We start from the raw sequence: 26,580 nt of genomic DNA, 5'->3' as shown, positions 1-26,580 counted from the left end.
CGACTCGAACCCTACGACACAGGAAAGCCCCAGAAACTGGCCAAGATCCCCGCATTTTCGTGCGATACTTTAATTAGCCATGAGACAGTACAGCCGACTAAGCGATGCGAACCTTGTTCTTACTAGTATGGTTTCCTAACGCAGCACTCGCCCACCACGAGCTCAGCTGTTGGGCCTAAGGCACCCTTGCGACATCAGGCGGCCCGGCAATGAGTGGCCTGGGTAAGCCGATCCTGATTTTTGGAGATATAGAATACATACTCCGTACGGGTCAAACAATCTCTCCTGGAAGAGTGTTCAGTTATAGACTGTGCCCTCTGCTGTCCAGGAGTGCGGCTCCCTCTTGTCTCTGCCTCGACGTGCCCTCTTCTGTCATCACAATGTCGTCGACGTACGTGCCTTTGATTGTCGTTACGGCGGGCGTCGCATCCCACTTGTTCTACTTCAAGATAGGCGAACACTGGTTATACCCTACTCGATACATTCAAGCATTCCTTCTCGGATGCGTTGTCACAACCATTGCACAGATCCATTATTACAATAGTCCCCTCAGAGACGCTATCTCATTCACCGCCCAGTATGCGTCACTGTATCTTGCTGGCCTCTATAGCAGCCTCATCATCTACCGCCTCTTCTTCAATCCGCTGAACAAAATTCCTGGACCCTACTGGGCTCGCCTCTCTCGCTTCTACCTTAGCTTCCAGGTCGGCGGCGCAAAGAACCTCAATCAGTACCTGCTCGCGCAGCATCAAAAGTACGGCAAGTTTGTCCGGCTCGACCCGCACGGCATTTCTGTGACGCACCCTGACGGCGTGGAAATCACCATGGGCCCGAAGACGAAATGCACCAAGAGCGAGTGGTATGACACGGATTTGCCTAGGTCTTCTCTGCACCAAACGAGGAGTAGGGCGGTGCACGACCGGAGACGCAGGATCTGGAGCCCTGCTTTCAGCGACAAGGCGTTGAGAGGATATGAGAACCGAGTACAAAGGTACAATGCCCTCCTCATTCAGAAATTGGAAGAGTCGCATGGTATGTATAGGCGCTTATCTCTTGCCCTACGCTCCTGACGCCGAAGCTGTCGACTACATATGGGCGCCATTCTAACTCCTCCAGGCCAACCAATGGACATGTCGAAATGGTTCAACCTCTATTCCTTCGACGTAATGGGCGATCTCGCCTTTGGAGCCTCCTACGGGTGCCTCGAATCGGGCGAGATGCATTGGGCCATCAAACTGCTGAACGATGGCATGGACATGGTTGGCGTCCAATTACCCAGCTGGCTCTTTCGATTACTGCTCGCCATTCCTGGCGCGGCTGCAGATCACTTTCGCTTCTTGAACTACTGTTGCGAGCAGCTCGACAACCGTATGAAGATGCAAGGCAAATTGGCTGATCCCGATATTAGTCACACTTTGATTGAGCATTTCAACAATTCGGATCCTGAGAGCCAGAAGGCACAACTCCCCATATTGCAAGGCGATTCTCGACTAATCATCGTTGCCGGTTCCGACACCACAGCCGCTACACTCGTGCATTTATTCTACCACATCGCCACGCAAGAGGGCCTTCTCGACCGACTCAGGAAAGAACTGGACAGCCTCGTCAAGCCCGGTGAAAAGATCGAACATGTTAAGATCCAAGATGCACCCATCCTGAATGGTAGCATCAATGAAGCCTTGAGACTGAATCCACCAGTTCCCAGCGGCGTATTCCGAGAGACGCCCGATGAAGGTGTAGTCATCGGAGACGTGCATATCCCCGGGAAAACGGTGGTTCAGATGCCGCTATATGCTATGGCGAGAGGTACGTGGCCCGAATGTGCTTGCTCGCGTCAGCTAGTGAGGAGGCCAGGTTCGTCAGCGCTGACAACGTATCTCTAGATCCAGAATTGTACCCCGATCCACTCGCGTTCATCCCTGAACGCCACGGCTCTCGGTCTGCCGAATTGATGCCTTACAAAAACAAGGAAGTCTTTCACCCATTCAGCACCGGGCCAATGGGCTGTATAGGCAAGAACCTGGCATACATGGAGGTCCGCCTTGTGACCGCAAATATCATTCGAGACTTCAATGTGAGGCTTGCGGAGGGAGAGACGGGAGAGAAGCTCTTGAAGGGCACAAGGGATCATGTAAGCTCACACCCATTCCAGCTCGTGCGACCGAGACAGCATTCAGCCAACGCTGACTTTCCTGCAGTTCACCCTCGGCCTCGGCCCGTTGCAGCTGTGTTTTGAGCCTCGGACGACGTGACGAGCAATTCGGGACAATGGCAAATGGCCAGATTGGTGAAGGGGCATCAGAGAAGATGGCCGCTGTCACATGACGGCACTAGGCTTGTGGAGGACCTGGCTGGGGCTCGCAATGAGGCTAGAGGCACAACCACAAGTACAGGCACAGATCAAGGCATACAGTTCGTTACGCAAAGACTCAGGGCAGAAAACTCGCGGCGGGCTAGGGCCGATGTGTTGGAGCGGTCTACCTTTAAGGTGTATACTGCATAATAGTACATGGTTAAGTCCCCAAGGGCATAGGAGCCGGAGGAGTACTGGAATGCAATATGCAGCGAAGCAGGTATTTGTAGATAGTAACTCGTAGTGCTAATTACTGTAGATGAGCATCGCATCGGTCAGAAAGAGCAGTCCACCTCCAAAACATACCTACAGTACATCCCTCGCTTCGCGCCAAGTTTCAAGTTGCAACGTCTACATTCGTCCCAAGCAGCTTGCCACTTACAGTAGGTGCCACTCGAATATCCGAACGTGGTAATTCATTAGTCATGCGAACTAGTGCCAATACTGCTGTGTTCTTCTACGCAAGCAGGGAGCCGAACTGAGAATCGAGAGTCAAGCATCGGTCTCCAGGGCTGTAATTACTGGGTTCTGGGTATTAAGTGTCAAAGTAGGTACATGATCGATCTCTTTACCACCTTACTACGATATCGTGGAAAATGACCCAGCGACGATATTGGCTTGATATGATCTGGCTTGACCTGAGTTACGGAGGATGGATGCCAGGGATCAGAAACAAGGAAAGCGAAACACGTATACATACTTCCCCCACCGACTTCCCAAGGAAGGGGAGTGGTCGACTCTGTGTCCGATCGGTAATCAGGTAGACTTTGCGCGACGAGACTGTTGTTGGCATGCCTCCAGTACCTGGATAGGTTTCAACGTGGGCTGCAGGCAGAGAAAAAGGCTCGCCGTCGCAAACGTCTATACTCCCGTACAAGGCTTCTGGTCTGACGTTTCTTCTGTCATTTATATGCAAGTAAGTAATAGGTGATTAATCAGACTGCTGAGTCTGTCTGTCTAAGTTCTGGTGTCCATGCAGACGCAGATGCCGACGCTGATGCCGACGCTGATGCCGACGCTGATGCCGACGCTGATGCTGTCCTGATGCCATCCTTTTCCTCACCTGGGTTTCCATCTTGCTTCTTTTCCGGCCTTTTCGTCTACGTTTTACCGATACTAGATATTGTAATATTGAGTCGGACACCGCCAATGCAATGGACATGAGTCCAGGATCTACCTTACGTGATTCTCCTCCATCAAGAAGCAAAGGAGTTGTTCACAGTTGACACACCGGGGTTCCTGATACATCACGCTCGCATGAGAAGTTTGCACCACGCCCCACATGAGAGGACTGTGTTCCGCTCTATCATCTCTTCACAATAAAGTGTCCCCCAAGGCACAGCGCACCAAACTGACACCCGCCCTGACTGTTTCGCTGGCGCCCGTAACCTCCAGCGAGGGATTCACCTCGACGAGGTCCATCGCGACCAGCTGGCCCGTTTCGTGCACACACTCGGCGATATAGTCTCCCTCGCGCAGCGTCAGGCCTCCTCTCACGGGCGTGCCCGTCGACGGCGCCCACATCGGATCCAGGGCATCGACGTCAAACGACAGGTGGATGGGCGTGTCGGTGCCGATATGGGCGAGTGCCATCTCGACAACCCGGCCGATACCGTGCCTGTCGATGTCGTGCATGCTGAACGCCTTGATGCCGTGATCCCTCAAAATCTTCTTCTCGCCCTTGTCCACGTCGCGCAGGCCAATGTAGACGAGCTTGGCGGTCGAGAGCAGCTGGTCGTCTCGGATCCACCCGAACATGTCGCGCTCCTGGGATCTGGCCAGCCCCGTCGCAAACGCCACGGGCATGCCGTGGATGTTTCCGCTCTCCGAAGTCTCGGGCGTGTTGATGTCGGCGTGGGCGTCCACCCAGATGACGGCGATGTCTTTCTTGCCGCCGTAGCGTTCGTGGGTGGCCTTGGCCGTGCCGGCGATCGTGCCGATGGCGATGCTGTGGTCGCCGCCGAGGGTCAAGACCATCCGTCCCTGCCGCGCCTGCTCGTACACTTGGCCTGCGAGCTTTTCCGTCACCGCGCTGACGGAGCGGGGGTTCTTCATGCCCCGGTACGGCTCGTCGGACTGCGCCCGCATCTCGTTGTAGTTGTGCACTTCGATGTCGCCGTGCAGCTTGTACCCCAGCTCATCGCGGATCTGCTCCAGCAGGCCAGCGCTGACCAGGGCCGTCGGCGCAGCGTCGACTCCTTCTTTGCATTGTCCGCCGCTGAAGCCGACGAGCACAACGCCGAGGTCGCCCGGGTGAGGCAGAAACTTCTGCCTTATGGTAGAGGGGGAGGTCATATCGTGGTCGTGGTCGTTTGAGAGGTCTTTCGAGGCGTAACCGTTCGTGTGCCCGTTGGTATGCCCGTTGGTTGCTGAAGGGGTGGACTTCTCGGGGGCGATCGGGTGCATCTCGGAATGAGAGTGAAGACAAGTATGGGCGAACCAGAATACCGGGTCAATGCGCAGTGTATCCGTGGTCGTGAAGCGCGTACGTAGATGACGGTGGCTCTCCGAACCACGACTTGCACCCACCTAATGAAAGGAGAGAGAGACAAAGAAAACACCTGCTTTTGGTATTATGTACAGACCGGCACCACACCTTTTACAGCAGAATCCAATGTGAACAGAAAAATGAGGATGGTACACAGTAAGAATAGTGGGTAGAAATATAATATTTTTGTGTTGGCAGGGGCGTCGCCGCATTTCATCTTCCCATCTCATCGCATCCCACTCTCCAACGATCCCTGCGCCCCTCCGTTGCGCTTTCGAAGACCTTCGCCCACAACGCGTGCCAACATGTGACATGACTGGCGGACCCCTGGCGCGCAAGGAGACCATGACGACGCCAGGGCCGTGGGGTTGGATCATCATGGGCAAATTCTAGGTTCATGCCCTGCATGCAGTTGCATATCGATATCCCCTAAGTGCAGGATTAGCCGCACGTGTCGCACCAGGAGGAGCCATTAAAGCCGGGCTAGGTCGTTAAGTGACATTGCATCCTGTCTTATCAACTTCAGTTCCCCTAAGTACAGTTCCTGGCGAGGCTGCGGTTTATATTGCTAACAGAAACAGACTCGACAACGAAGCCGAAATCTTGAGTGCTTTTGTCCTCCTTTTTACCGCATCACATGGTTAATTTCGCCATGAGTGGGAAAGCAATCCATTTGCTAAATCCGTCGTTCTTCAAGGGCGTGCCAACACCAGACGGTTGTAGGCACTCCTCCATTTAAATGTACATCGTGTCCACCTGACCCCTCGCCGGATACACGCGGCCAATTGAACTCGCCACCTCGTGTGAGCGGCGATTTTCTACTTCTTTCCCATCGGTTTTGCGTCCAAGAGCCCCAAGTAGCAACTGGCCAACTGGTTCTGTTTCCCTCAAGAGGCCATATATCAGTGATGCAGGGACCTTCCTCTGCTGATGGAATTGACACAACTTTTAGCCCGAGCTGCTCCTGCGCAATTGTTGGACTGCCTCCTGGCCAAGAAGGCCGGCCTCTGAGGCCCCTATGGCGAAACCGCCCGTGCTGACTGGGCGCACTGCTGGATTAAGGACGGTATCATCCCGAAAATATAGCAAGGTTCAGCCCAAGTACTTCTTCAGTGTGTTATCGAGCTTCGTCAGAGCCAGAGGCTTCGGTAGGAAGGCGTCTGTACCTGCCGACATGCACAGTGCTTGAGCGTCAGGACCAACCACGGCAGTGACCATTATGATAGGTCGTCTCTTCCCTGTGAGCGCTCCAGACTGCTCCATTTCTCGAATTTTCTTGGTTGCTGTGATTCCGTCCATACGAGGCATTGACTGATCCATTAGTATCACAGCAATGTCCTTGTCGTTCTCGAGGAGCTTCTCGATCGCATACTGGCCGTCATCTGCCACAACGACATTGTAGCCGAGTGTCTTCAGCATCTTGACTCCGAGCTTCTGATTGATCTTGTTGTCCTCGACGAGTAGCACTGTGGACCCGCTGAGTGTTTTCGTCTCGCGGGCTGGGTTTGAACTGCCATTCTCTACCACATCCACGACCTGCGCGAATCTGACTGAACGGTCAATCGTTGCCCGACCAGTTCGAGCTGAAGTGATCATGTTTTCGATGATCTGGTGCCACAAGAAAGGCCTTCTGATCGGGATAATGTGGCGTGGAGGTACTGACCCAAGGGATTCGTCCAGGAGCGTCTGGGAATCGTAAGACACAATAACCAACTGGTGTCGAACCTCCAGTATCCGCCTAAGAAGCTGCCCATTAGCTCGCAGGAACATCAGATCCGTCCAGACAAATCCCCAGGAGTCGGATATGGCGTCGTCCGGTTTGGCTCGGACCAGTTCAAAGCCAAAAGCTTTCCAAGACAGCTGCAGCCCTGCTAACGTTCGCTCGCTGCACGAACCAAAGAGAGCAATACTCCGGTTTGGACCCAGACACTCCAGACTGTCAGGCAAATCAGCCGACACGGCGACGGGGATTGTGACGGTGAAAGTACTGCCGGATGATTCTGTTCCCACTTCTCCGTCTTGCTGGTATTTGCTCTCCACTGTGATTGCACCATCCATTTTCTGGAGCAATTGCCGGATAATGGCCAAACCGAGGCCGGTTCCCCTGTGAGCACCTCGAATCTGGGCCTGCTTGAATGGCTCGAACAGATCGGGCAAGAACGATTCAGGTATGCCGACGCCAGAATCCCTGACAGTGACGACCAATTCACCACCCTCAATCTCCACCAAGAGTAAAACATAGCCGGACTGTGTAAACTTCAATGCATTGGTGAGCAAATTCATTAGAATTCGCTGCACATAGGTCTCGTCCAAGAAGAGGGAATGCGGAACATTGGGGCTGACCACAATCATGAGTTCGGTACCCGCCTCATCGTCTTTGTTCGGCAGAATAGTGAGTATCGACTCGCACACTCTTCGGAGATCGAGGCTGGTTGGCCGACATACAGCTTCCCCCTTTTCCAAGCGTGACCAGTCAAGGACGTTAGCAGTGATCATGGACAGAGATCTGGTGGCCTGCTGTATAGCGCGTAAGAGCAAGCGAGCCTCTTCGTTTAGTTCTGTACGAGACATGAGGTCGCTGTAGCCCTGCAGCTGGTGCAGAGGGGTCCGAATCTCGTGGCTGGCACTGGCGATGAACTCGCTCCTAGCTGCCGCAGCGGCTTCTGCATTCTCCTTCTGAGCAATGGCTGCCCATAGTTTTCGTTTGGTCTGAACAATTTCTGCCAGCTTGTTCCGAGCCACAGTCGCCGAATGAGCCAGGAGACCGTTGGCGAGCATGCATGTCAGGATAGCTATACTCGTTACGGCGACCGCGAGGTTGGGAGGATATCCGCGATTGGTGGTTTCAGGTGCTCGAGACCAGAACGTCGTCGCCCACATTCCAGTAAAGTGCATGGCGGCGACTCCTGCTGCAGCGACCGTCGAGAACATCAACTGTTGAGATAGATTGATTTCGATTTGAGGTATCAAAATGCATCCAATGGTACAGACCAGCCAACTGATGGACGCAGAGAGTAGGACGATGAATGGCTGCAGGGTGACATGGCCTTGGGGAATTTTTAGAGCCAGTATTCCCACATAGTGCATGCTTGTGATCGCTAAGCTCCAAATGAAGCCTTTTGCAAAGTGTCTCAAAGTCGCCCCGCGGTACAAGAGGTAAGCGGTACCGACAAGAACATTGGTCGTCTTGAGCGCATTCGACTTTTGGACCTTGAATGACATGAAACCAGGCAAGCCCAGGCTGCTGCTGTCAGAGTGACTTGGTGATGACCATCCTCGGGGACGACCTTCTCCATCTGAACTCCAAGGAAGACTCTCCGTATCGTTAGTAGAAGACTCTTCCTGCGAAGAAGCATTCAGGCCAAGCAGTGGCCGCCTCCAAGCAAAAGTAGGCGGCGAGTCAGGCCGGTCGGGAGAAAGAGGAGCTTCGGCGGTCGCAACGTTGGCAGGTTTTCCAACTGCAAAGTGGTCTTCCAAGGGTCCTAGAGTCATATTTGCGTCGCCTTCGTACCTGATGATACCGTGATTTCCGGCGTCGTCCATCTGCCCATGCACGCTCAGAGGCTCATGGTCGCTTTCGGATGTGCGTGGTCTCAGAAGCGCTTCTGTGCTGCCGTTCAGAACCCTAGCTGCACCCTTTTTGCTCTGCCGCCTAGCCATCTGTCTCCTTTTCTTAACAAACCTGATATACCTCTCGCGCATGAGATCTGAGGCCAGAGCCAGGAAAGTGAAGGTGACAGCAAGAAAAGCGCTCAGGACTGTCAGGGGTACGTTTAGCCCAATCAAGACAGGCAGCTCGCACGCCAACATGGCAATGAAGTGCAAGGACCAGATCGAACAGAAGCCAAAGGTCAAGCTGCCCAATATCGTCCAGACTAGAACGCCCGAGAGATAGCGGGATGTTCGTGCTTGACACATCATTTGGGTTGAAGTAAAGGCGCCAAGGAGAGAGACCGCGATGCTGGCGGCGATTAAGCCCCGGTCCCAATTGACCTCCAACCGCCGCAGAGCCGGCTCATGCTGAATTTGATCCATGCTCGCGTTGTTGTGAAGCAGCTGTGCGACCTTCACAGGTCGGGTATCCGTATTCGAGACAGTCGTATGTCTGTCCCGAAGTCTAACATACTGACACTGCCTGCCGTCCGACCAGTGTATTCTTCGACCACCTGTTCCCGAATCTCAGCAGTCCTCAAGTGCAGCGTATCCGCCGAGAGGCTGCGGTTTCGTCGAATAGAGGTCTAGCTGGGCTCATTTATGGTAGCGACTTGCAGGCTGTTCGCGTGTTGGCGATATCTGTGAGGACGCATACATGAAGGACTTCTTGCGCAAAGGTCAACCCCGTGAGGGAGAGGAGCCGGGATATTGGGTGGTATGAACGCCGGACAGGTACTCTGTACCCCGTACTCCGTACTTCTGGAAGAAAGGACAGGGCGCAGTGAGAAGACAACCGAAGATGGCAACTTCCAGAAGGCCTTGCACCCGGCACACACATTGTAGTTAGTACAGATGCTGGGTAATTACGCCCTGGATTGGTCGCGCACACACCGGGAAATCTGCGTCACTGCACATCGCATCGCCGATGAAGCTTATTCTAACCGAACCCGTTGGTGGCCCTGGTGGCCCTGGAGTTTTATGGGTCACAACAGGCACTGCTTTGGGAAGTGGTGGATGCTGCGGGTGCCCGGGCCGCCATTCTTTTAACTGATTCCCCCTTGGCCCCAACCAGCGCGCCGCAAACTGGCCGCAACCAGCGATGGTCCAAGGAAACGGCGTCCCGAAATGAACCAGTGCAGGGTGAGAGTTTCGGTAAGAGCCAGGTGTTTAGCTATCCCGGTGGATGATTTTCACGCGTCTCAATTATCGGATTCTTGCAAATCTGCATCAAGAGTCCCATACGCTCTGTTGTCTCCCCCTATCATAGCCGACATCTATTTGCTACGTACTAAGAACAAGACCCTGGTCCAGGGCTTCCTTGACCAGCTGTCCAGCCTGCATGGGCAGGGGGGTGGCTCTCCCCAACAAAACACTTACTGGCCGCGCATTTGCCTCCTGGTAGCCTACTGTGTACTGCATAGAGCATGCATACATGGGCTTCAGCGGCTTCAGCAGTTGACAGCTACACATACTATGTACTCCGCACCATGCGCAGTCTCGAGACCTGTGCTACTTGGCCTTGCGCATGCCGCAAGGGACGTGATCACGGACTCATTCTAATGATCGTCTCCTCCAAGCACAGCTACTCCGTACTTGGTGATATGTCTCGCCTACCGGATGGTCAATTTGCCGTTTCCTCCCAGATACCGGGCAATATGCTCCAAGACCTATTGAGGGCTCCATATGGCATATCTCGGGCCCTGTCACAATTACGATAGACGACATCCTGCTCGCTTTCCGACCTCAGTGTTCTCCCTGACTTCAACAAGTGCGTCCCGACCAAGGCGTCCACTCCTTCTACGCCACATCCTGATCTCACAAGCCTGGAATGGCGTGATCGGGTTGCAAATCAGTGTGTACGTTGCTGATGCTTGGGTTGATCATAACGGTCCACTTCGAAGCAAGCAGAGTTGTGGAGAGGGAAGTGCAACCAGCGACGTACTTACCAAAGCTATTCACTGCTACAGAGGTGTGGAAGGCTCTTTCTTCGTCGCCGATACATATATATCACCGGGACTACGAGACACATTAAGCGCACTTTGGAACGACACCAAAGATATCGACTCCAGGCAATCCTCTTGCTGGGAGATAGCCTCTGGTCAAAGAAGTTGTGCACGTCTTCCATCTGCTCACCTCCGCAATATGGAGATCGCTTTTGACTCTCGGACGCGGCGAGGAGGGCTATTATTGAAGACCGGCGCGTGCCCACGTGCCGCATTGCCACTGTCACAGCAAAGTGCTCCCCGTAGCACACGCGGGGCGCACACGTGGGCACGTAACCACTAACGCATCTTGCACTTCCGACTTCTATTTCGCTGTCTAGGCGCCCGGTCGAAACATGACCGACCAACCACATGTCTCGTTGCCTTCAACACCAAGATCGTCCAAGCAGATGGGCAGGTGAGATTCTGCGAATAGGACTTGGCGGCTAGACTGCTCACCTACTCGACGATGGCCCCCGCTTGATCCTGTTCCGTGGTATATATAACCTATATATAACCTGCGGTGCCATCTCTACCAAAAGCGACGTCGACTACGACTTGCACTGTCCAATACTGATGAGCGAGAGCGGCCCTCTGATTCAATCGCCGTATCGCAATACAAAACGCTGGGCCTTTGTTTCTGCTTGAGATCCTGCTGCTGAGCTGTCGCTGTGGTGCTGACTCTATCTGCCATCGTTGCTGAACTTTCCTCTCTCCGCTCACCATGTCCTACCCTCCTCCGCCAGGCGTGGGACAGCCGCAGGGCTACTATCCTCGTATGAACACTTCAAAACACAGCTCGCACTCTCAGAGAAGGCTAACCTGCTCCCAGCTCCTCCGACTAATGGCCAGCGTACGACCTGCGAACCGATGCAATCCGTTTCTTCTGGGTGATACTGACTTGAGCCATGTACCACAGCCGCATTCCCTCCACCTCCCTCACAGACTTCGCCGCCTCCGCAGTTCTTCCCCCCTCCTCCGTCGGGCCCATCCCCTCCACCCCAGCACCAGCACGGGCAATACCCGCCCCCTCCGCAGATATCGCAAGTAACCCATTCCCCTTCGCCTCCGCCACTCCAACAACCCACAGCCCAGCGCCCGTTCAACTACTCGACGATCCCGGCGTCCGCGCCCGCTTACAAGACCACGTTCGACCACTCGGCCATCCAAGCCCACAACCGGCAGCCGTCGTACGATGGCCCGACGTCGCCGCCCATCGCCGAGGGCGACGAACAACGAGAAAAAGTCACATCCCCACGGATGGCCAAAAAGCTGACGTCCGAGATGGCCAACGTGATGAAAGCCCCACAGGGACCCTCGCTCGTGGGCGTACCCCAAGGCGGCGGCTTCGTGGGCACGCAGGCGACGACCAACAACCAAGACGACGTGGGCACATTCAACGGCGGCAGCTACCGCATCTCGCACCGCGACACGAACTCGATCCTGACGATCCAGCTGGCCATGGGCTGCCCGATCACGGCCAAGCCGGGTGCCATGATCGCCATGTCTCCGAGCGTCATGCTCAAGGGCAACGTGAAATTCAGCGTCAAGAAGTTGCTGATCGGCGGCGACATGGCGCACAGCACGTTCACCGGCCCTGGGGAATTGCTGCTCGCGCCCAGCACGCTGGGCGACATCAGCATCTTGCGGCTCAAGGGCGACGAGGTCTGGTCCGTGGGCAAGGACGCGTTCCTGGCGTGCACGCAGGGCGTCGTCAAGGAGTACAAGAACCAGGGCATCAGCAAGGCCATGTTCTCCGGCGAGGGGCTCTACGTGTACAAGATCTCCGGGCTGGGGATTCTGTGGATGAGTACCTTTGGCGCCATACTCAGGAAGGATGTAAGTGCGCGCCGTCCCCTAGCACACCCTGATTCAAGTATCTGAAACGTTGACTGACAATGCTGCGCCATGGCTGCCACAGCTGGTCGACGGCGAAAAATACATCATCGACAATGGCCACCTCGTGGCTTGGAACTGCAAATACGTGCTCGAGCGGGTCGCGTCCGGGGGTATCATCTCGGGCATCAGCTCTGGGGAGGGGTTGATCTGTAAGTTCACGGGACCGGGCACTGTCTTCATGCAGACGAGGAACGCCAGTGCTTTTTCGGCATTTATTAGTGGGAATGCGCACAAGGAGGTGTGAGGCTGTGAAGGTGAACACTGCGAAGAGATGAGTGATGGATCGACAAGCGCGGTATCGTTATGGACAGACATGGGCCTATAAACCTTGCATTGGCACATAGTGGACTACGAGCAGGTCGGGTCATATGTGGATGATTCTATGAGGCTGCATGAGTATGTGTCTGTAAGCAGGGCCCTGCTTGCGAGGTAACACCGTGAGTCATTTGTTGCCCAAGTGTGCGGCCGGCACAAGTACAAGACCGTTCATTCCGTGCATGAACTTGGTACTTGGGACTTTGTTCCCGGCTCCTTTCTGCGCAGCTGCGATCGTGCCTGACGAATTCTGTCGCCCCATCCTCTCATGATTTCCAGCGCCCTCCCACCAAACGAACCAGATACGCATGGCACCATCTTTGACGCTGAAACCTCCATTCCCGGCCTTAACCATTGAGCCTCTTTCTCTTGCCGACTTGGGCGGTGAAACCGCTCTTGATAGCCGTGACTGACCGCCTCGATCCGCAGTTCAGACATTCGACAAAGTAAAGTCGGTTCTCGCCCTTCTCCAACTTGGTGTTCGGGCTCCTGCACGTCTTGCACGTGACGTACTCGACGATATACCGTCTCAGGACATTCTCAATCTGCTTCTGCTGGAACCGACCCTTGATAACCAATCGCTTGGACCCGTCCACGCTGCCGCTGGTACCCAGTTCGGCGAACAAGAACTGCGTGACGTGTTCGTCGGTACGCTTCATGCGCGAGCAAATTTCGTGGATGTTCGCGAAGATGGTCTTCTTGTTGCCTTCGCGGAGACACTGCGGGGGTGGAATCTTGTAGGATTTGGAACCGGACATCAGAATGTCCGGGTTATTCTTGTTGACGGTCTCGAAGAAACGCTTCAGCAGGAGGGCGTAAGTAATGGGGCTTGTGGCGTCATGGGCCCAGATTCCGGTGCCGGCATCCATGTCTCCATCTTGGTCTTGCGTCGCAGAGTGTTGGTCTTGCTTTTCGTCGGATCCGCCTTCTGCAAGACCAGCCTGGGCCAGCTTCGCGGCGAAGTCCTCAGCGCCCTCAGTCTTGGGTTTCGTGGACTTCTTCTTTTTCTTCTTCAAGGCCGAGGCGTCGAAGTCACCGTCTGCTGCTGCTTCGCCATCTTCATTGTCTTCCGTCTTCGGTTTGGAGGATTTCTTCTTCTTCTTGTTGAGCCCGGCGAACATGTCGGTGACTTCGTCGACGGCGGCGTCTGTGGGGGGTGACGAGTGTTTCTCGGCTGTGACCTTGTCCTCCGGCCCGGAAGGGGGAGCCTCTGAAATGTCACCGTTCTCGTCCATGATGGTGTTGTCGCCGCTGAATGCCACCGATTTGCGGGGTTTCCGGTCGTGGAGAGGATGTTCCTGTAGAGCAGCAAACGATGTGTCAGTAAGAATATTGGCGGTTGTGGGGCGAAGTGCAGAAGGTTTCAGATGAATTTCCTCAATCGAGGGCTCTGCGTCTGCATGTGAAGGCAAGCGTAAAGGCAAGTGTGGGGTTTGTGTGGCGTTACATACAACTTCTGCCATGGTTTTGCGCTGTGATCGTGTGATGTAGGCGAGAAGGCGAGAGTGTGCCGCTTGATTCTGCTTTGTGTCTGTGCGAATTAGCCACGGAAGATTCAGGAAGTTGCGTGCAAAGGCGACTGTCGAATCTCATATTTCAAATTCCGAGTCATGGACAAGATGAGTCAACGAACCCAGTGACGCAATCACGTGAAGCTCGTCAATTCTTGGAGGCAGCCTTGCCGGCTTTCACTTGTTCCTCACCACTACATGTAACTGCACCACTCACGACCCCAGCACGGCGGTATACCAAATGTGGGTGATGCCATGATCTCACGGTAACCCTCTGCTGCTTGCCTTCCCCCGGCGGAGGAGACGAAACATCGCAAAACAGCTCCCGACGTGCAACCATGTCCGACACAGACGGCTTAGCTGCCTCGGCGTCCTTCCTCGAGCCACCTGCCAGTGAAGACAACAACGAGGTCGACTCATTACCCTCAGAACCGGATTCGGACGACGACACAGCGAGCGAAGAGGAAGACTACGAGGAATCAGACGCAGAAAGAGAGTGGAAGGAGAGTCTCCAACAGCTGGAACTGCTACTTTCGATGGTCATAGTGCCCTACGTGGGCAAGTATTTTGGACGCAAGTTTGCGTATTGGGGTATGCCCTCTCGGATTGAGCTGTGTGAAACGCGCTGACGGTGCCAAAAGGATGGAAACAGTTCATGGAATGGAAATACCCCGTTGAAATTGTCATCACCAACAAGGCCGCGTTCAAGGGCGTTGGTGCAGTAGAAGCGGCGGCTTCCCTGTGAGATAAAAAGGAACCCAACAGCTGCAAGCGATACAGGGCGGATAAAGTCAATAATCAGCACGCAGCAGCCAGAACGGCGCGAAAGCATGAGACTTCGAACGACCGAACAATGAATACTATAGGGATCGAGGTCGGTACTACATATGTGCAACGAACACATCGCCAGATGTTCTTGCAGTTGATATGCAGACTGCGCTGGATATGACCTTGGACGAGTTTTCGTGTTCTAGGCGTCTTCCTCCATGGTGCCCTTCATTGCGGTAACATACAACTCGGGGTCTTTTGAGCGTACATATTCTTCTTGGCGCAGGGTGTGTGCCCTGCCCGTCTTCGCTTCGTGACGAGGACTCGCCATGGCAATAGCATCGCAACGTAACATCTATCGCAGGACGTTCTTGGACACGAAGTCGTGCCCATGGCATCGTGGTCCTTGTTGCGTGTACAGCTTCAGTATATACGATAGCAAGCAAGCAGTAAGGATCTGGTCGCTACCATGGGAGTGCCGTACGAGGTCATGTTCATGTCGAGGCAGCTAGATCGTCTGTGGTGTTCGTTATTTCTATTGTTGCTGGCCGCTGCAGCTGAAGTTTGAGGATTCTGCTGTTCTCTATCGCTATTAGCTGGACACCGCGAACAGTGTAGCCACCAACGTATGAAGCTCTGGCTAGTGGTCTTCGTGAGCCACGTCTTGTAGCAAGGGTTCGTGGGTGGTTGCACAGAGCCTTTCAGGTCAGAACTGTCCGAATAAAGACGTCCTTTAATTTGTGCGCTTGTTTTTCTGGTCAAATCATGCTAGCAGGTCCTTGGTGGGAGGCAAAGTCCTTGGACAAGACTTTCCTCTCGAAACCGATCGCTTTTTGACTCAAGAGCGTTCTTGACGAACGGGGAGCTTCCGAGCATACAGCAGGCAGGAGCGGTGTGGCACATGCATCAATGATCCTTACACAGGACTCTCGAGTGCGACTTCTTGAAAATCGTGGAATTTCCGAAATGGTTCACCAAAGACCCTGCCTCGACTGTCAAATCTAACTCCTTCGCCTCGAAGCAATTCAGTTTTCTTGTTCGCATGCTTCCCATCTTTACCCCAGTCACCATGAAAGCCGCCAATACTTCCATCTGCTGCAAGGACTCGGTGGCAGGGTACCTCGGGAGCAAATGGATTGTTGCGCATGCCGTTCCCCACTGCTCTTGCAGAAGACTTGAGATATTCTGATATCGCAGCGTAGGTGGTGTAGCGCCCTCGCGGGACTGAAAGTAGGACGGTATAAAGCCTCTTACGGTATTGCGTTAGTGATGGATGTGACCGAACGCGTTGGAGCACCTGTTCGAGTTCCTCGTTCGGCTTCTCCCCGTTTTGCGATCTATTCTCACTTGTACCCGGTCTACTTTGCTCGGAAACTTGGGGGCGCCAGAGGTCCAACGTCGACTGCTTTTGTTCCGTTTTTCGGTTCTTCCTAGGCGATGGAACCCTGGCTCCTTCCATATCATCGAAGGCGCGTTTGGCGTCGCCTGTAGTCGATGTATCCTGCTGCTCTTGCTGTGCGGCTCCGTTTGCTGTCGTTAAGCTGTACTTTGCCTTATTCTTCCCTCTGCAGCTCAAGCTGATCTCATCCAATTCACAAAGGTCGACCTCCCCAGCCAAGATCTTCAGGCCCAGGGTGATGGCTTTCTGCAGTTGATGCTCGTTCATGTTTCTCACCGCCGGCTTGGGCAATATCTTATCCCATTGTTGCTGACCACCGCCGATCGCATTATCGAGGATGATTCGCGCAAAACAATGGTCAAGAGTGACGGGCCACCTGGATTGACTGGGATCTCGCGCTTTGGCCAGTTTGGGAAGAGTCTCCGAATACAGGGTCTTCCATTCCTCCCTTAGAAGTTCTATGTCGGGCATATCAGGGTGGAATACTCTTTATAGGGCCCTGGGCTTCACTGGGGTGTTCGGGTTGTGCTTGTACTGTGTACGGAGTACTCTGCATCAACTAAAGTCTTAGGACATGGAGAGTCGCGTCCAGCCGAGTCGGCGAGCATGACGCGCAGAAAGCGAATGAGGTAGCAATGAGAATGACGTAGCGCGTCCCGCTTGCGACGCGTGACACGTGAACGTCAATGCGGGCTTCGCGCTTCATGCTTCACGTTTTCATTCATAATATGCTTCTGTCTCAGTCCCATGTACCATGACCAGCAGCTAGATCTGTGTACGTTCCCGTGATAGTCAACAACATGACTCCGTCGCCCGTCTCGCCTAGCATTGTGGGCTCTCCCCGAAGCACGACCTCCATATTGACCCCGACTCGGAAGGTTCAGGCTGTACTCGCGCAGTTCAGCGACTCCGAGTCTGACGACAATGCAACAACTTGTCCACAAAACGCCAACGACAGTGTTGTCTCCGAATTCCATGATGTAGCGGAGGGGGCGAAGCCAACGGAATCCCTAGACGAGTCAGAGGACGAGGACATCCTAGTCCCCCGCCGGCTCCCAGCCCCTAGGCAAACAAATACTGCTACACCTGATCGACCGCAGCATCACGACCGCAACAATGCTCTGGAGAGTGTCTTGGGAGAGGAGGGCGGTAAAGACGATAGGTTGTTTAACGACTCAGAAGAGGATGGGTCCCGGGCACTGCACAATACCACCAACCTCGAGGCATCCAAGTCTGGATCCCGATCTCCTTCACCCTTGTTCTTCCCTTCACCCGACGGCCACAAGTCGAAGTTTCTTGCTCTTGTCGAGAAGCATAGAAAACAACGGCAAGAGAAGGAGGCACTAGAAGCTGAAAAGCGTGCCCTGCAACTGCAAAGCCGGAAAGCCGAAAAGCAGGGACGACGGAAACCGCGTGGATCCAGTCCTGCGGATGACACCGAAGAAGATAGCGATTTATCGGAAGGGACCGGGGGAATAAAATTGTCAAAGCAAGTGCGTCCTACCCGCAAGGCGAGCAAGAAAGCCCTTGAAGAGATGAATCGAGAGACTCAACGGATTAGTCGAAATATGCAACTTGCACATCAGGCACGTACCAAGAAGAAGATCAGCAAGGACAGCTTGTTGGCCCGGTTCAATTTTCCTGTGGCACCTTCAAGGGCTGAACCAGACCACGAGCTCTCCGCTACAAGCAGTTCCAGGGCGCCATCAGAGGACGAAGCCGAGAAAAGCAACAACACTCCACCCACAAGCCCGCCCGCAGATGTTGTCAACCCGAAGCTATACAAGGGCAAAGAGCGGGCCCTTTCGTTGGAACCCCTCGAAGAAGTGGTGCGCACTAGTTCAAGAACGATCCCTGGCTCTAACGAAATCGGCGAGCAGCCACTGAAACCCTCCGTCAAGCCGTTCAAAGAGCCAGGAAAATCCAGATTTCTCTCTCTTCAAGCAATTGAGTCCGATGACGACGGGTCTGGTTCAGATCTGGAGGTCATTACATCCCGAGCCGATAAGCGCAAATACGCTGTATTTGAACACCTGCGAGCTCGAAATGCCAAAGAGGCTCCCTCGCATATAGCACTACGATCGCTTGCGAATCTGATGAAGGACGATCGTAAGCGCACTGGTAGTGGGGCGGAAGTGGAAGCGCATTTGCGAAGATTGGCTCGCGAACAAGCACAACAGGAGAAACAACGCAGACTTGACGAGTTGATGGCGAAAGGGGTGGTCATCCAAACCGCGGAAGAGCGTGAGAGAGAGCAACAGGAAGTGGAGGATCTGCTTGAGCGGGCACGACAAGAGGCGGCCGAAATCCAGAGGCGAGAAAAGGTTGCGGCGAAGAAGGAGGGCAAGTACACCAAGGACGACCTGGATGATGAAGAGGAAAGTGACGAGGAAGACTTCGCCGTCGAAGATGATGATGGGGATAACGAGGACTCGGCGGAAGACGACGAGGACGATGTGGAAGACGCTGAGGATGAAGAACCCGATGAGATTGAAGGGGATGGACAGGATGGGGGCAACTTTCTTGACAATGAAGCGGATGAAGGTGTTTCGGCCGAGTCGTCGTCTGCAGAAAGTGCAGCTGAGATTGACGACGAAGCCTCGGACGATGCAGCTGAGGACGTGCAACCGCTTAACTTGGTCCCACGAAAATCCCGCCTAAACCGAGTTGTTAGTGACGATGAGGAGGGTCATGAAGACCGGCCGCCATCTCCAGAACTTCCCGCACCTGCGAAGACTCCCCAAACTTTGACTCGCTCGGCGCGAAAGCAGATCCCCGGCCTGCAGATGTCGGACGACCTGCCCATCGGCCTGACGCAAGCCTTCGACGCTACCATGGCAGATTCACAGACTCAGGAGTCGCCGCTCACCAAAGATCAGGACAGCCTCCAGATGAGCGCGGATCTCCCATCACCCAATATCGCCATGGTGCCCAAGCTTTATCGGCTCGATTCAATTGACGTGATCACCGACAGCCAGCCCGCATCTCAGACGCAGCCGCTGAATGTGAACCTCTCATTCTCTCATTCAGACATCGTCCCACAGTCACCTGCCATACGCTCAGCGGTCGATGGGATGGACATGACCCCGTCACAGCCACATTTTGAGCCAACGCAGGACGGTGGATATGTCCTAAGCCCGTTTGTGGGCAACCGCTTCGCGACCCAGACTCCTCGACACCCTCTGCCACACTCCAGTGTGGACACTGTCATCTTAGCCAATGGTCTGCAAGATAGCCCTAGCATGCAGAGAAAGAGCAGACTTAGACGCGGCCGTGCCACTATGGATGACTCGGATGACGAAAAAACTGACCCGAAAGACTCTTCAGCTTTCGATGTGATGCAGCGCGCTGCCGCCAAGCAGTCTCGGGAAGCATTTGACAAGCAGAAGTCACGAGCACGTGAAGCAGTGGATGATGCTGCAGAAGAGTCCGAAGATGAATATGCTGGCCTCGGTGGAGCGAGCGATGACGAGCTAAACGATGAGGAAAATGAGGATGATCGAAGAATGATTGATGAAGACACGCAGGTTGGAGTGGGAGATGCAGCCAAACTGGCCAAGCTCTTCGCGGATCGGGAACGCCAGCAGGATGAGGCTGCCGTTTCTAAACTCTTGAAAGACATCACGACCGGTGCATTGCGGCGGAAGCGTGGTAACGATGAACTGGACCTCTCGGATGAGGAAGATGCCTTGATGCGACGTAGAGAAGCGAAGAGAAGAGAGTTCGCCAAGATGCGCCGCGAGTTGCTAAAGGACGAAGCTGTGGGAAAGATTGCTGAAGATAAGAAGAAAGAAGCCTTTCTCCGGAGTATCGAAGACCGGCCGAACAGTGACGACGACGACGAATTTGAACGCCCAGAAACCCAGCCCGAGGAGGGCTCGCAAGAAACGGATAGCCAGAACACGCAGTCGAGGCAAAGGGCCGAGGGCAACACGTTTCAGCAATCGAGCGACACGGCTAGCCATCCGCTTAAGGCCACAGGAGCATCCAAGCTAAACCAAGGCCTACACACGGGTCGTCGGAACGGCATACATGTCAACAAAAGACCAGGAACTTTGGCTGAGATCCGCGAATCCGTCTCGTTCCTCATTGAGGAGCCGGCCTCTCAAGCAGGAACAGTTGATCTCGGCCTCTCGGACTCAGATGACGACGCGGAAGCGTATGTTGACCTCGATCGCCATCTCCAAGCTGCGGAAGCAGACGAGAACGCCGCAGATGCAGATGATCTCGGCGACTTCATCGTGGACGACAACGACGACGGCCAAGCCGAGCAAGAAAGGACGTTCAAGAAGCCCGCCCTGCCCACCTCCGGCTCTCGCGCGCCTTTCTCAGACCGCCGCACCAAGGAACGAGTCAACGTCGTCAATCGTTTAAGCATGCTCCGTCAGCAGTCTTCCTCTGGCTCTTCCAGTACCACGAAAATGGCATTCTACACGTCGACATCTTCTGCCAACAGCTCCTTCAGCAAAGTGCCGGGGCTCTTACGACGTGCAACCACGAATTCAAGCTTGGGAAGCATGGCGGGCAGAGACGAGAATGTGTCAGCGACGGGAGTCGTCACGAACAAGACGGAGCGTGGGAAAGCCAGTGACGAAAAGACGTTTGTTCGGAAAGGAACGGGCGGAAGGAGGAACGCGGTCAATTATAGGCCGACGATGAGAGAGGAGAAGATGTCTCAGCGAGCTGGGGTAGCGAAGCAAGCGGCGGCAAAGGCGAAAAAAGGGGGATTCTTGGGTGGCTTGTTCAATGGCGGGAGCTGGAATTGAAGCCAATGATACTCTGGTAGGAGTGATGCATGGGGGTAGCGGTTGTTATTGTTATCATGTTGTTCTGTGCTCTACAACAGGGCCGAGCTCCCGAGTCCAACCACCAAAGCCTGCCATCTTGCGGCTGTGAGTTGTCGCTTTGCGCTGCGACAGGCTGAGAACTCCGGTCAAATCTCGTCCCTTGAAGGTACACAATTTCTGTTCCGACCGTAGTTAATATCCATGGGAGGGAGTATTTACCTCAAGCCTCAATCGCAAATTGTCGCCATCAATTCGACCTGCGAACCTCGTTCACGAGCTTGCCTCAACATTTGAGATTAGCAGATACTCCAATCTGCGGTTTTGTGAATGTGAATAAAAGCATGAAGTCAGTGGGCAAGAACCAACCTGTACTTTGTACCATATCAGAACCGGGGGAGGCCCTCAAGGTCACCTGCGGGAACGCTACCATCGCATTTACTGTGCTCGCAAGCACAAAGAGCCAATAAAGGTGGGAGTCAACGCTCCTGGGGCCAGGACCGACGACAAGCTTTGAACGACGAAATTCGCCAAGGTCTGTGACGGAAATCAATTCCGCAACTACCCCTGACTATTCCTGATCTGTACTTCGAAAGCTCTGCTCGAGTGTGACTGCTTAACGGTTGGCCAAGTCCTTCCTCACCTTGATATCACGACCAAATATGCATCGTTGATCTAGCTTAATAGCCATGGAGTTCTCAAAGGACTGTCTTATGCTATTGAATGGTCAAGAGTGATTCCAGAGGCCGAGTATCCCATGAGACTCACTCATGGCAAAGAGGCTTAACGGTTGATGGATCAACCTCCAGCCACGCGTTCCAGCCGACGCCACCATAGGATTTTGATCACGATGGTCCCCTGGAATGGTAGTGGGAACGGACTGAGTAATGCACAAGTTGACAGTGCCTTACACATTGACGAGTTACTCTGAAAGCCCCTGGCAGCACAAAGACAAGATTTGCCCACATTGCTATTCTGACTTCGTGTGCTGTGCGTCAGCTCACACTGGGCTTTGGGTCTGCCCTTCATCACTGCCACCAGCTGGCGGAGGGGCCAGATACAGGGTATGGAGCACTATGGTTGTCATGATGTGACGATGAGTGTCCACCAGCCACCGTGTGCTCATTGTCAGGCACGCGGGAGGAGGGACAACCGACCGTTGGCTGCCGGACCTACTGAAGAAGACAGGTACCTCGATGCGAGTCCATTGGAGCATCACCTGCACCACGACAGCATTGTCATCGCATGCAATGCCAAGCCCGGTCAGTACAATTCATCCACATCAAGATTTATATCGGTGTCTTGCTTCCTTTTCAGTTTTTCCTTCTTCTCTCCCTCATCCGTTTTCATCATTCTTGCCATTACCTGCCACCCAGTTTCCCATTCTTCTCGTCCTCACCCCGTCTTCATTCTTCTTGCCATCACAAGTCTGCAACGTCGCCTATTCTGGAACCACGCAAAATGAGCGGCTGGAATAACACTACCGCCGCACCAGGTGAGCCCCGCTTCGTTCCTTCTTTCATCTCACTATCACCTGAGGCCACCATGATGTACAGTCTTCTTTTCAGCAAAAACAAACGTTCTACCAAGTTTTGCTTCAAGTATCCTGACCTCTGGATGATCGAAGAAACCCCCAAACCATGTCTGAGCCCTTTCTCACTGCTATCTCACAATTGAGCGAACGCTGACTTGACTCTCCAGCCAACCAGGACTGGGATACTGGTGCTGCAGGTTGGAACGACGACACTCCTGACACTCTGCCAGCTACTGGTGACGATGGCTTCGGAGCTGGCTCTGCCGGCGATGGTGGTAACAATGACCGTGCGTGTCGCAATTGCGGTCTAGGTGAGTTTGAATCTCAGCTGAACAGACTCAGAATTCCTGGCTAATGTTCTTCAGAGGGTCATATCGCTCGCGATTGCACGGAGCCACGCAAAATGGGTGCTTGCTTCAATTGTGTACGTCAAATCATAACTGACATCCCCTTTGCTTCGAGATCACTGACGCCTCACAGGGTCAAGAAGGTCACGTAAGTCGAGATTACTCTGCCTACATCTGTCAGCAGACTCACATTCCCTCCCAGTCCAAAGCGGATTGCACTGAGCCTCGCAAGTTCAAGGGCGAGTGCCGCAATTGCAACCAAGAAGGCCACATGGCCAGTGATTGTCCTACTCGTGTCATCAAATGCAAGAACTGCCAACAGGAAGGTGAGTTGAGCCCAGCCAGCCTCCCGCCTCGAAGAGTGCGCTGACTCTCTTCATATCGCAGGCCACGTCGCTATCGATTGCAAGAATGCCAAGGTCCTTGACAATGCTCGCGTGGCTGAAAAGAGCGAGAACGAAGCGTGGGCTCTACTTCAGCAAGCCAGCGAGGAGCGTGACATTGGTGACTTCAAAGAAGCTGTCCAGATCCTCTCCAAGGCCTGCCCGGACTACAGCTACCCCAAGCTTGAGCAAGAGTTCCGCGCCCGCAACTTCAGCATCTACCTGATTGCGATGGAGAAAGATCATGCAGCGGCCGGTATGGAGACATGGACCAACGTCAACTTGCAAGGCGACATCGAAAAGAAATACGCAGTCAGCTACTTCCTGTCTCACAAGCCTGAGCGTCAGGCACTAGTCGATCAGTGGCCTGCCTCTCTGGAAGAGAACCTCGCTCGTCTCGCCGATGCTGGCATTCCTCTTAACCGTGGCGTTGAGAAGTGCAGCAACTGCAACAAGCTGGGACATACAACTCGTCGTTGCCCTGACGAGAAGATGGCCAGTGTCCAACCTGTCGTCGCCTGCTACCTTTGTGGTGAACAAGGTCACCGTGTGCGTGACTGTGCTATGAAGTGCAAGAGCACCAGTCGTGCCTGCAAGATCTGCGAGTCCGAAGATCACATGGCCAAGGTACTTCTCGTGTCTACACTCACATGAACCCCAACAACTAACTAACATGCCTGTACAGGACTGCCCGAACAAGGAAAAGCGGACTTGCCGCAATTGCGGTGAGGAAGATCATAAGGCGGCTGATTGCCCGAACCCCCGAAAGATCACATGCAACAATTGCGGCGAAGACGGTCACATACGTGCTGTGAGTGTCCCTTCCAACACCACCTACATTCTCCTCCTTCCGCTCTCGCTGACACATTTCCAGGAATGTCCTCAACCGCGCAAGCCGATCAACTGGGCTGAGGTCACTTGCAGCAAATGTCAACAGAAAGGTCACGGACGTGCTCGCTGTCCTGAGGTTGATCCCACGGAGAAGGGAGGCGTTAGCGGAAGTGGATTTGATACAGAAGACAGTGGTGGTACTGGTGACGGCTGGAATGATGCCCCCGCCAACGCTGGCTCCGCTCCAGCTGAATGGGAGATTGCGCAGCCGAACAATGCGGCAGCTGGCTTCGCTGACGCCGGTTGGTAAGAGAGCACACATATTGCATTGCATTCATCATCCACAGCGGCAATGGGTGTTGAGGTACAACGTCTTGGAGAGAGAGATCGCGAAAGAACAATCATGCAAGGAATGAGCATGGCTATGCGTCTGGCTAGGCCTGTTACAGGTCACGCACGCACGGCATCCGAGGGGCTCTAAGTAGCCAACGGATAAGATTCAGCTAGTCACGAAGAGACTGAAATGCAATCAGATTTGCTACGACTGCAACAAGGATACTGCAGTATGTACTCTATTGCACTGAACCATCCATCCAACCTCCTCGGCCCAGTCCCAGTCCCAATAATCCTACCCACTATGTTATCTGTTCCATCACCTCGCGTCACTGCACGTCACCTCACTTCATCACTTCGTCGCCATAGCACATTTGCCCAGATCCCTCGCCGTAGCCTCCGCACCGGGACTGATATCAAAGTCAAATATATCCATAGGCAACCCGATGGTCGTGCACGCGTTCGGAATGTCCACGATTCCAGCCACGTGACCCTCGATCGGAATGCAGCTTAGCATCAGGTAGATCTGGTAGTCCGAGTAGCCGTAGCGGCGGAGGTACTCGATGACGCGCAGGCAGGACTGTCGGTACGCGACGGTCGCGTCCATGTAGTGCTGCTTGCCCTGCTCATCGACGGAGAAGCCCTCGAAGTAGAGCATGCGGCCGGGGGAGAATTGGCTGGACCAGGGGGCGCGGCGTTAGTGCGGTTATTGATTGATTAGGGTGAGCTAGGTTGTGCTAGGGTAGGACTAGATGCGGGACATGAAAGTAGAACATCAAACACCAAAGAACAAAACAGTGAGTGATGAATGATAAACAAGGACTTCTGCCTCGACTTACGGTTGCACAGGCCCCGGGATGTAGATGGGGGATTTTCCTCCCTGCATGCCGAGTTTCTTCTGGCCGTCCTTGATCACGTCGAACTTGATGGTGATGATGCCGGCGATCTCGATGGCGCCGCAGAACGAGATCTCGCCGTCGCCCTCTGTGGTGGTGCGTTAGCTTGTGAGCGTGTGCGTTTGCATCCAGTCCAGTATTTGTGGGTTGGGATACGTGCAAGGATGAGGGCGGAAGACGGTAGACGGTCACGCTTACGCGAAAAGTGCAGGTCTCCGACGGAGAACTTGGCGCCCTTGACATGCACGGGCAGATAGACTTTACTTCCGCGCGACAGGTTCTTGATGTCGCAGTTTCCGCCGTGCTCGGGGCGGCCGGGGATGGTGCGCGCGCCCTCCTTGCCGACTTTGGCCTTTGTGTCCTCGTCGGCGCTGCCGGCGTGCACGTTCTGGGGCTCGGGCGGCTGGGCCACGATGCGCTGCAGCGAGGTGGTCGAGATGAGTTCGGCCTCCCGCTTGTTCCATTCGGCGAGGATCTCGGGGGACGGCGCGCAGCCCAAGATGCCCGGGTGGATGAGGCCGGCGAAGCGCACGCCGGGAATGTGGCGCGACGAGCAGAAGATGCCCTCAAAGTCCCAGATGGCCTTGGCGGCTTCGGGATAGTGCTCGTCGAGGAAGCCGCCCCCGTTGTCCTTGTGGAAGATGCCCGTGAAGCCCCAGGGGTGGTCCTGGAAAGGCTGCACGTCCTGGATTTCCACCAGTAGCACGTCGCCCGGTTCGGCCGTCTCGATCTCGAAAGGCCCGGAGAGGTAGTGCACCTGGGTTAGGTCGACGTTCTTGATGTCGTCGGCGTCGTCGGTGTTTTTGATCTGTCCGCCGGTCCAGTCAAGGCATTCGATCTTGACGGTCTCGCCTTTCTTGATGGTTCCGCAGAATGGGACTAGTTGTCGAGCTTAGCGAGGGACGGGAACTGCGTCGCCGCAAAGCTTACCATCAGGATGCCATCTGTTCTGTGTTTTATGTGTTAGCCACTGCTACAGTAGCACCTGGAACCCATGCTGCTCACATGCAGATATGGTTGATCCTTTGCCGGCTTGTCGAGATCGACCTTCAGTGCGGTTCTGATTGGGCCCGGCATGATTGCAGACGCTGGGAAGGGCTGTA

The 26,580-nt window shown here is 54.4% G+C and overlaps 10 protein-coding genes across 10 annotated transcripts; 5 read left to right on the top strand and 5 right to left on the bottom strand.

The window, feature by feature from the left end:
- Positions 1-380: 380 nt before the first annotated feature.
- A1O7_04117 (uncharacterized protein) lies at positions 381-2,236 on the top strand (the record flags this gene model as incomplete). Its single annotated transcript, XM_007758132.1, has 3 exons — positions 381-1,032; positions 1,117-1,806; positions 1,884-2,236. 3 exons carry the CDS (start codon positions 381-383, stop codon positions 2,234-2,236), a joined length of 1,695 nt encoding a protein of 564 aa, XP_007756322.1.
- A 1,431-nt stretch (positions 2,237-3,667) lies between these two features.
- A1O7_04116 (arginase) lies at positions 3,668-4,759 on the bottom strand (the record flags this gene model as incomplete). Its single annotated transcript, XM_007758131.1, has 1 exon — positions 3,668-4,759. The coding sequence occupies one exon, from the start codon at positions 4,757-4,759 to the stop codon at positions 3,668-3,670; it is 1,092 nt and encodes a 363-aa protein (XP_007756321.1).
- Positions 4,760-5,933: 1,174 nt separating this feature from the next.
- On the bottom strand, positions 5,934-8,876 carry A1O7_04115 (uncharacterized protein; the record flags this gene model as incomplete). Its single annotated transcript, XM_007758130.1, has 1 exon — positions 5,934-8,876. One exon carries the CDS (start codon positions 8,874-8,876, stop codon positions 5,934-5,936), a length of 2,943 nt encoding a protein of 980 aa, XP_007756320.1.
- A 2,325-nt stretch (positions 8,877-11,201) lies between these two features.
- Positions 11,202-12,620, top strand: A1O7_04114 (uncharacterized protein; the record flags this gene model as incomplete). The annotated part of the gene is made up of 4 exons (XM_007758129.1): positions 11,202-11,253; positions 11,310-11,330; positions 11,397-12,316; positions 12,399-12,620. 4 exons carry the CDS (start codon positions 11,202-11,204, stop codon positions 12,618-12,620), a joined length of 1,215 nt encoding a protein of 404 aa, XP_007756319.1.
- A 418-nt stretch (positions 12,621-13,038) lies between these two features.
- A1O7_04113 (translation initiation factor 2 subunit 2) lies at positions 13,039-14,154 on the bottom strand (the record flags this gene model as incomplete). Its single annotated transcript, XM_007758128.1, has 1 exon — positions 13,039-14,154. The coding sequence occupies one exon, from the start codon at positions 14,152-14,154 to the stop codon at positions 13,039-13,041; it is 1,116 nt and encodes a 371-aa protein (XP_007756318.1).
- A 386-nt stretch (positions 14,155-14,540) lies between these two features.
- Positions 14,541-14,947, top strand: A1O7_04112 (uncharacterized protein; the record flags this gene model as incomplete). Its single annotated transcript, XM_007758127.1, has 2 exons — positions 14,541-14,793; positions 14,844-14,947. 2 exons carry the CDS (start codon positions 14,541-14,543, stop codon positions 14,945-14,947), a joined length of 357 nt encoding a protein of 118 aa, XP_007756317.1.
- Positions 14,948-15,886: 939 nt separating this feature from the next.
- On the bottom strand, positions 15,887-16,840 carry A1O7_04111 (uncharacterized protein; the record flags this gene model as incomplete). The annotated part of the gene is made up of 1 exon (XM_007758126.1): positions 15,887-16,840. The coding sequence occupies one exon, from the start codon at positions 16,838-16,840 to the stop codon at positions 15,887-15,889; it is 954 nt and encodes a 317-aa protein (XP_007756316.1).
- A 329-nt stretch (positions 16,841-17,169) lies between these two features.
- Positions 17,170-21,135, top strand: A1O7_04110 (uncharacterized protein; the record flags this gene model as incomplete). Its single annotated transcript, XM_007758125.1, has 1 exon — positions 17,170-21,135. One exon carries the CDS (start codon positions 17,170-17,172, stop codon positions 21,133-21,135), a length of 3,966 nt encoding a protein of 1,321 aa, XP_007756315.1.
- A 2,170-nt stretch (positions 21,136-23,305) lies between these two features.
- Positions 23,306-24,558, top strand: A1O7_04109 (uncharacterized protein; the record flags this gene model as incomplete). Its single annotated transcript, XM_007758124.1, has 4 exons — positions 23,306-23,360; positions 23,422-24,044; positions 24,103-24,228; positions 24,292-24,558. 4 exons carry the CDS (start codon positions 23,306-23,308, stop codon positions 24,556-24,558), a joined length of 1,071 nt encoding a protein of 356 aa, XP_007756314.1.
- A 375-nt stretch (positions 24,559-24,933) lies between these two features.
- A1O7_04108 (formamidase) lies at positions 24,934-26,554 on the bottom strand (the record flags this gene model as incomplete). The annotated part of the gene is made up of 5 exons (XM_007758123.1): positions 24,934-25,258; positions 25,421-25,565; positions 25,676-26,356; positions 26,408-26,426; positions 26,483-26,554. 5 exons carry the CDS (start codon positions 26,552-26,554, stop codon positions 24,934-24,936), a joined length of 1,242 nt encoding a protein of 413 aa, XP_007756313.1.
- Positions 26,555-26,580: the final 26 nt, after the last annotated feature.

This window comes from Cladophialophora yegresii, assembly GCF_000585515.1.
Source record: "Cladophialophora yegresii CBS 114405 chromosome Unknown aczIN-supercont1.3, whole genome shotgun sequence".
In the NCBI taxonomy this organism is placed as follows: Eukaryota; Fungi; Ascomycota; class Eurotiomycetes; order Chaetothyriales; family Herpotrichiellaceae; genus Cladophialophora; species Cladophialophora yegresii.
Note: the sequence above shows the minus strand (reverse complement) of the source record. Positions and strands in the feature narration are given on the sequence as shown.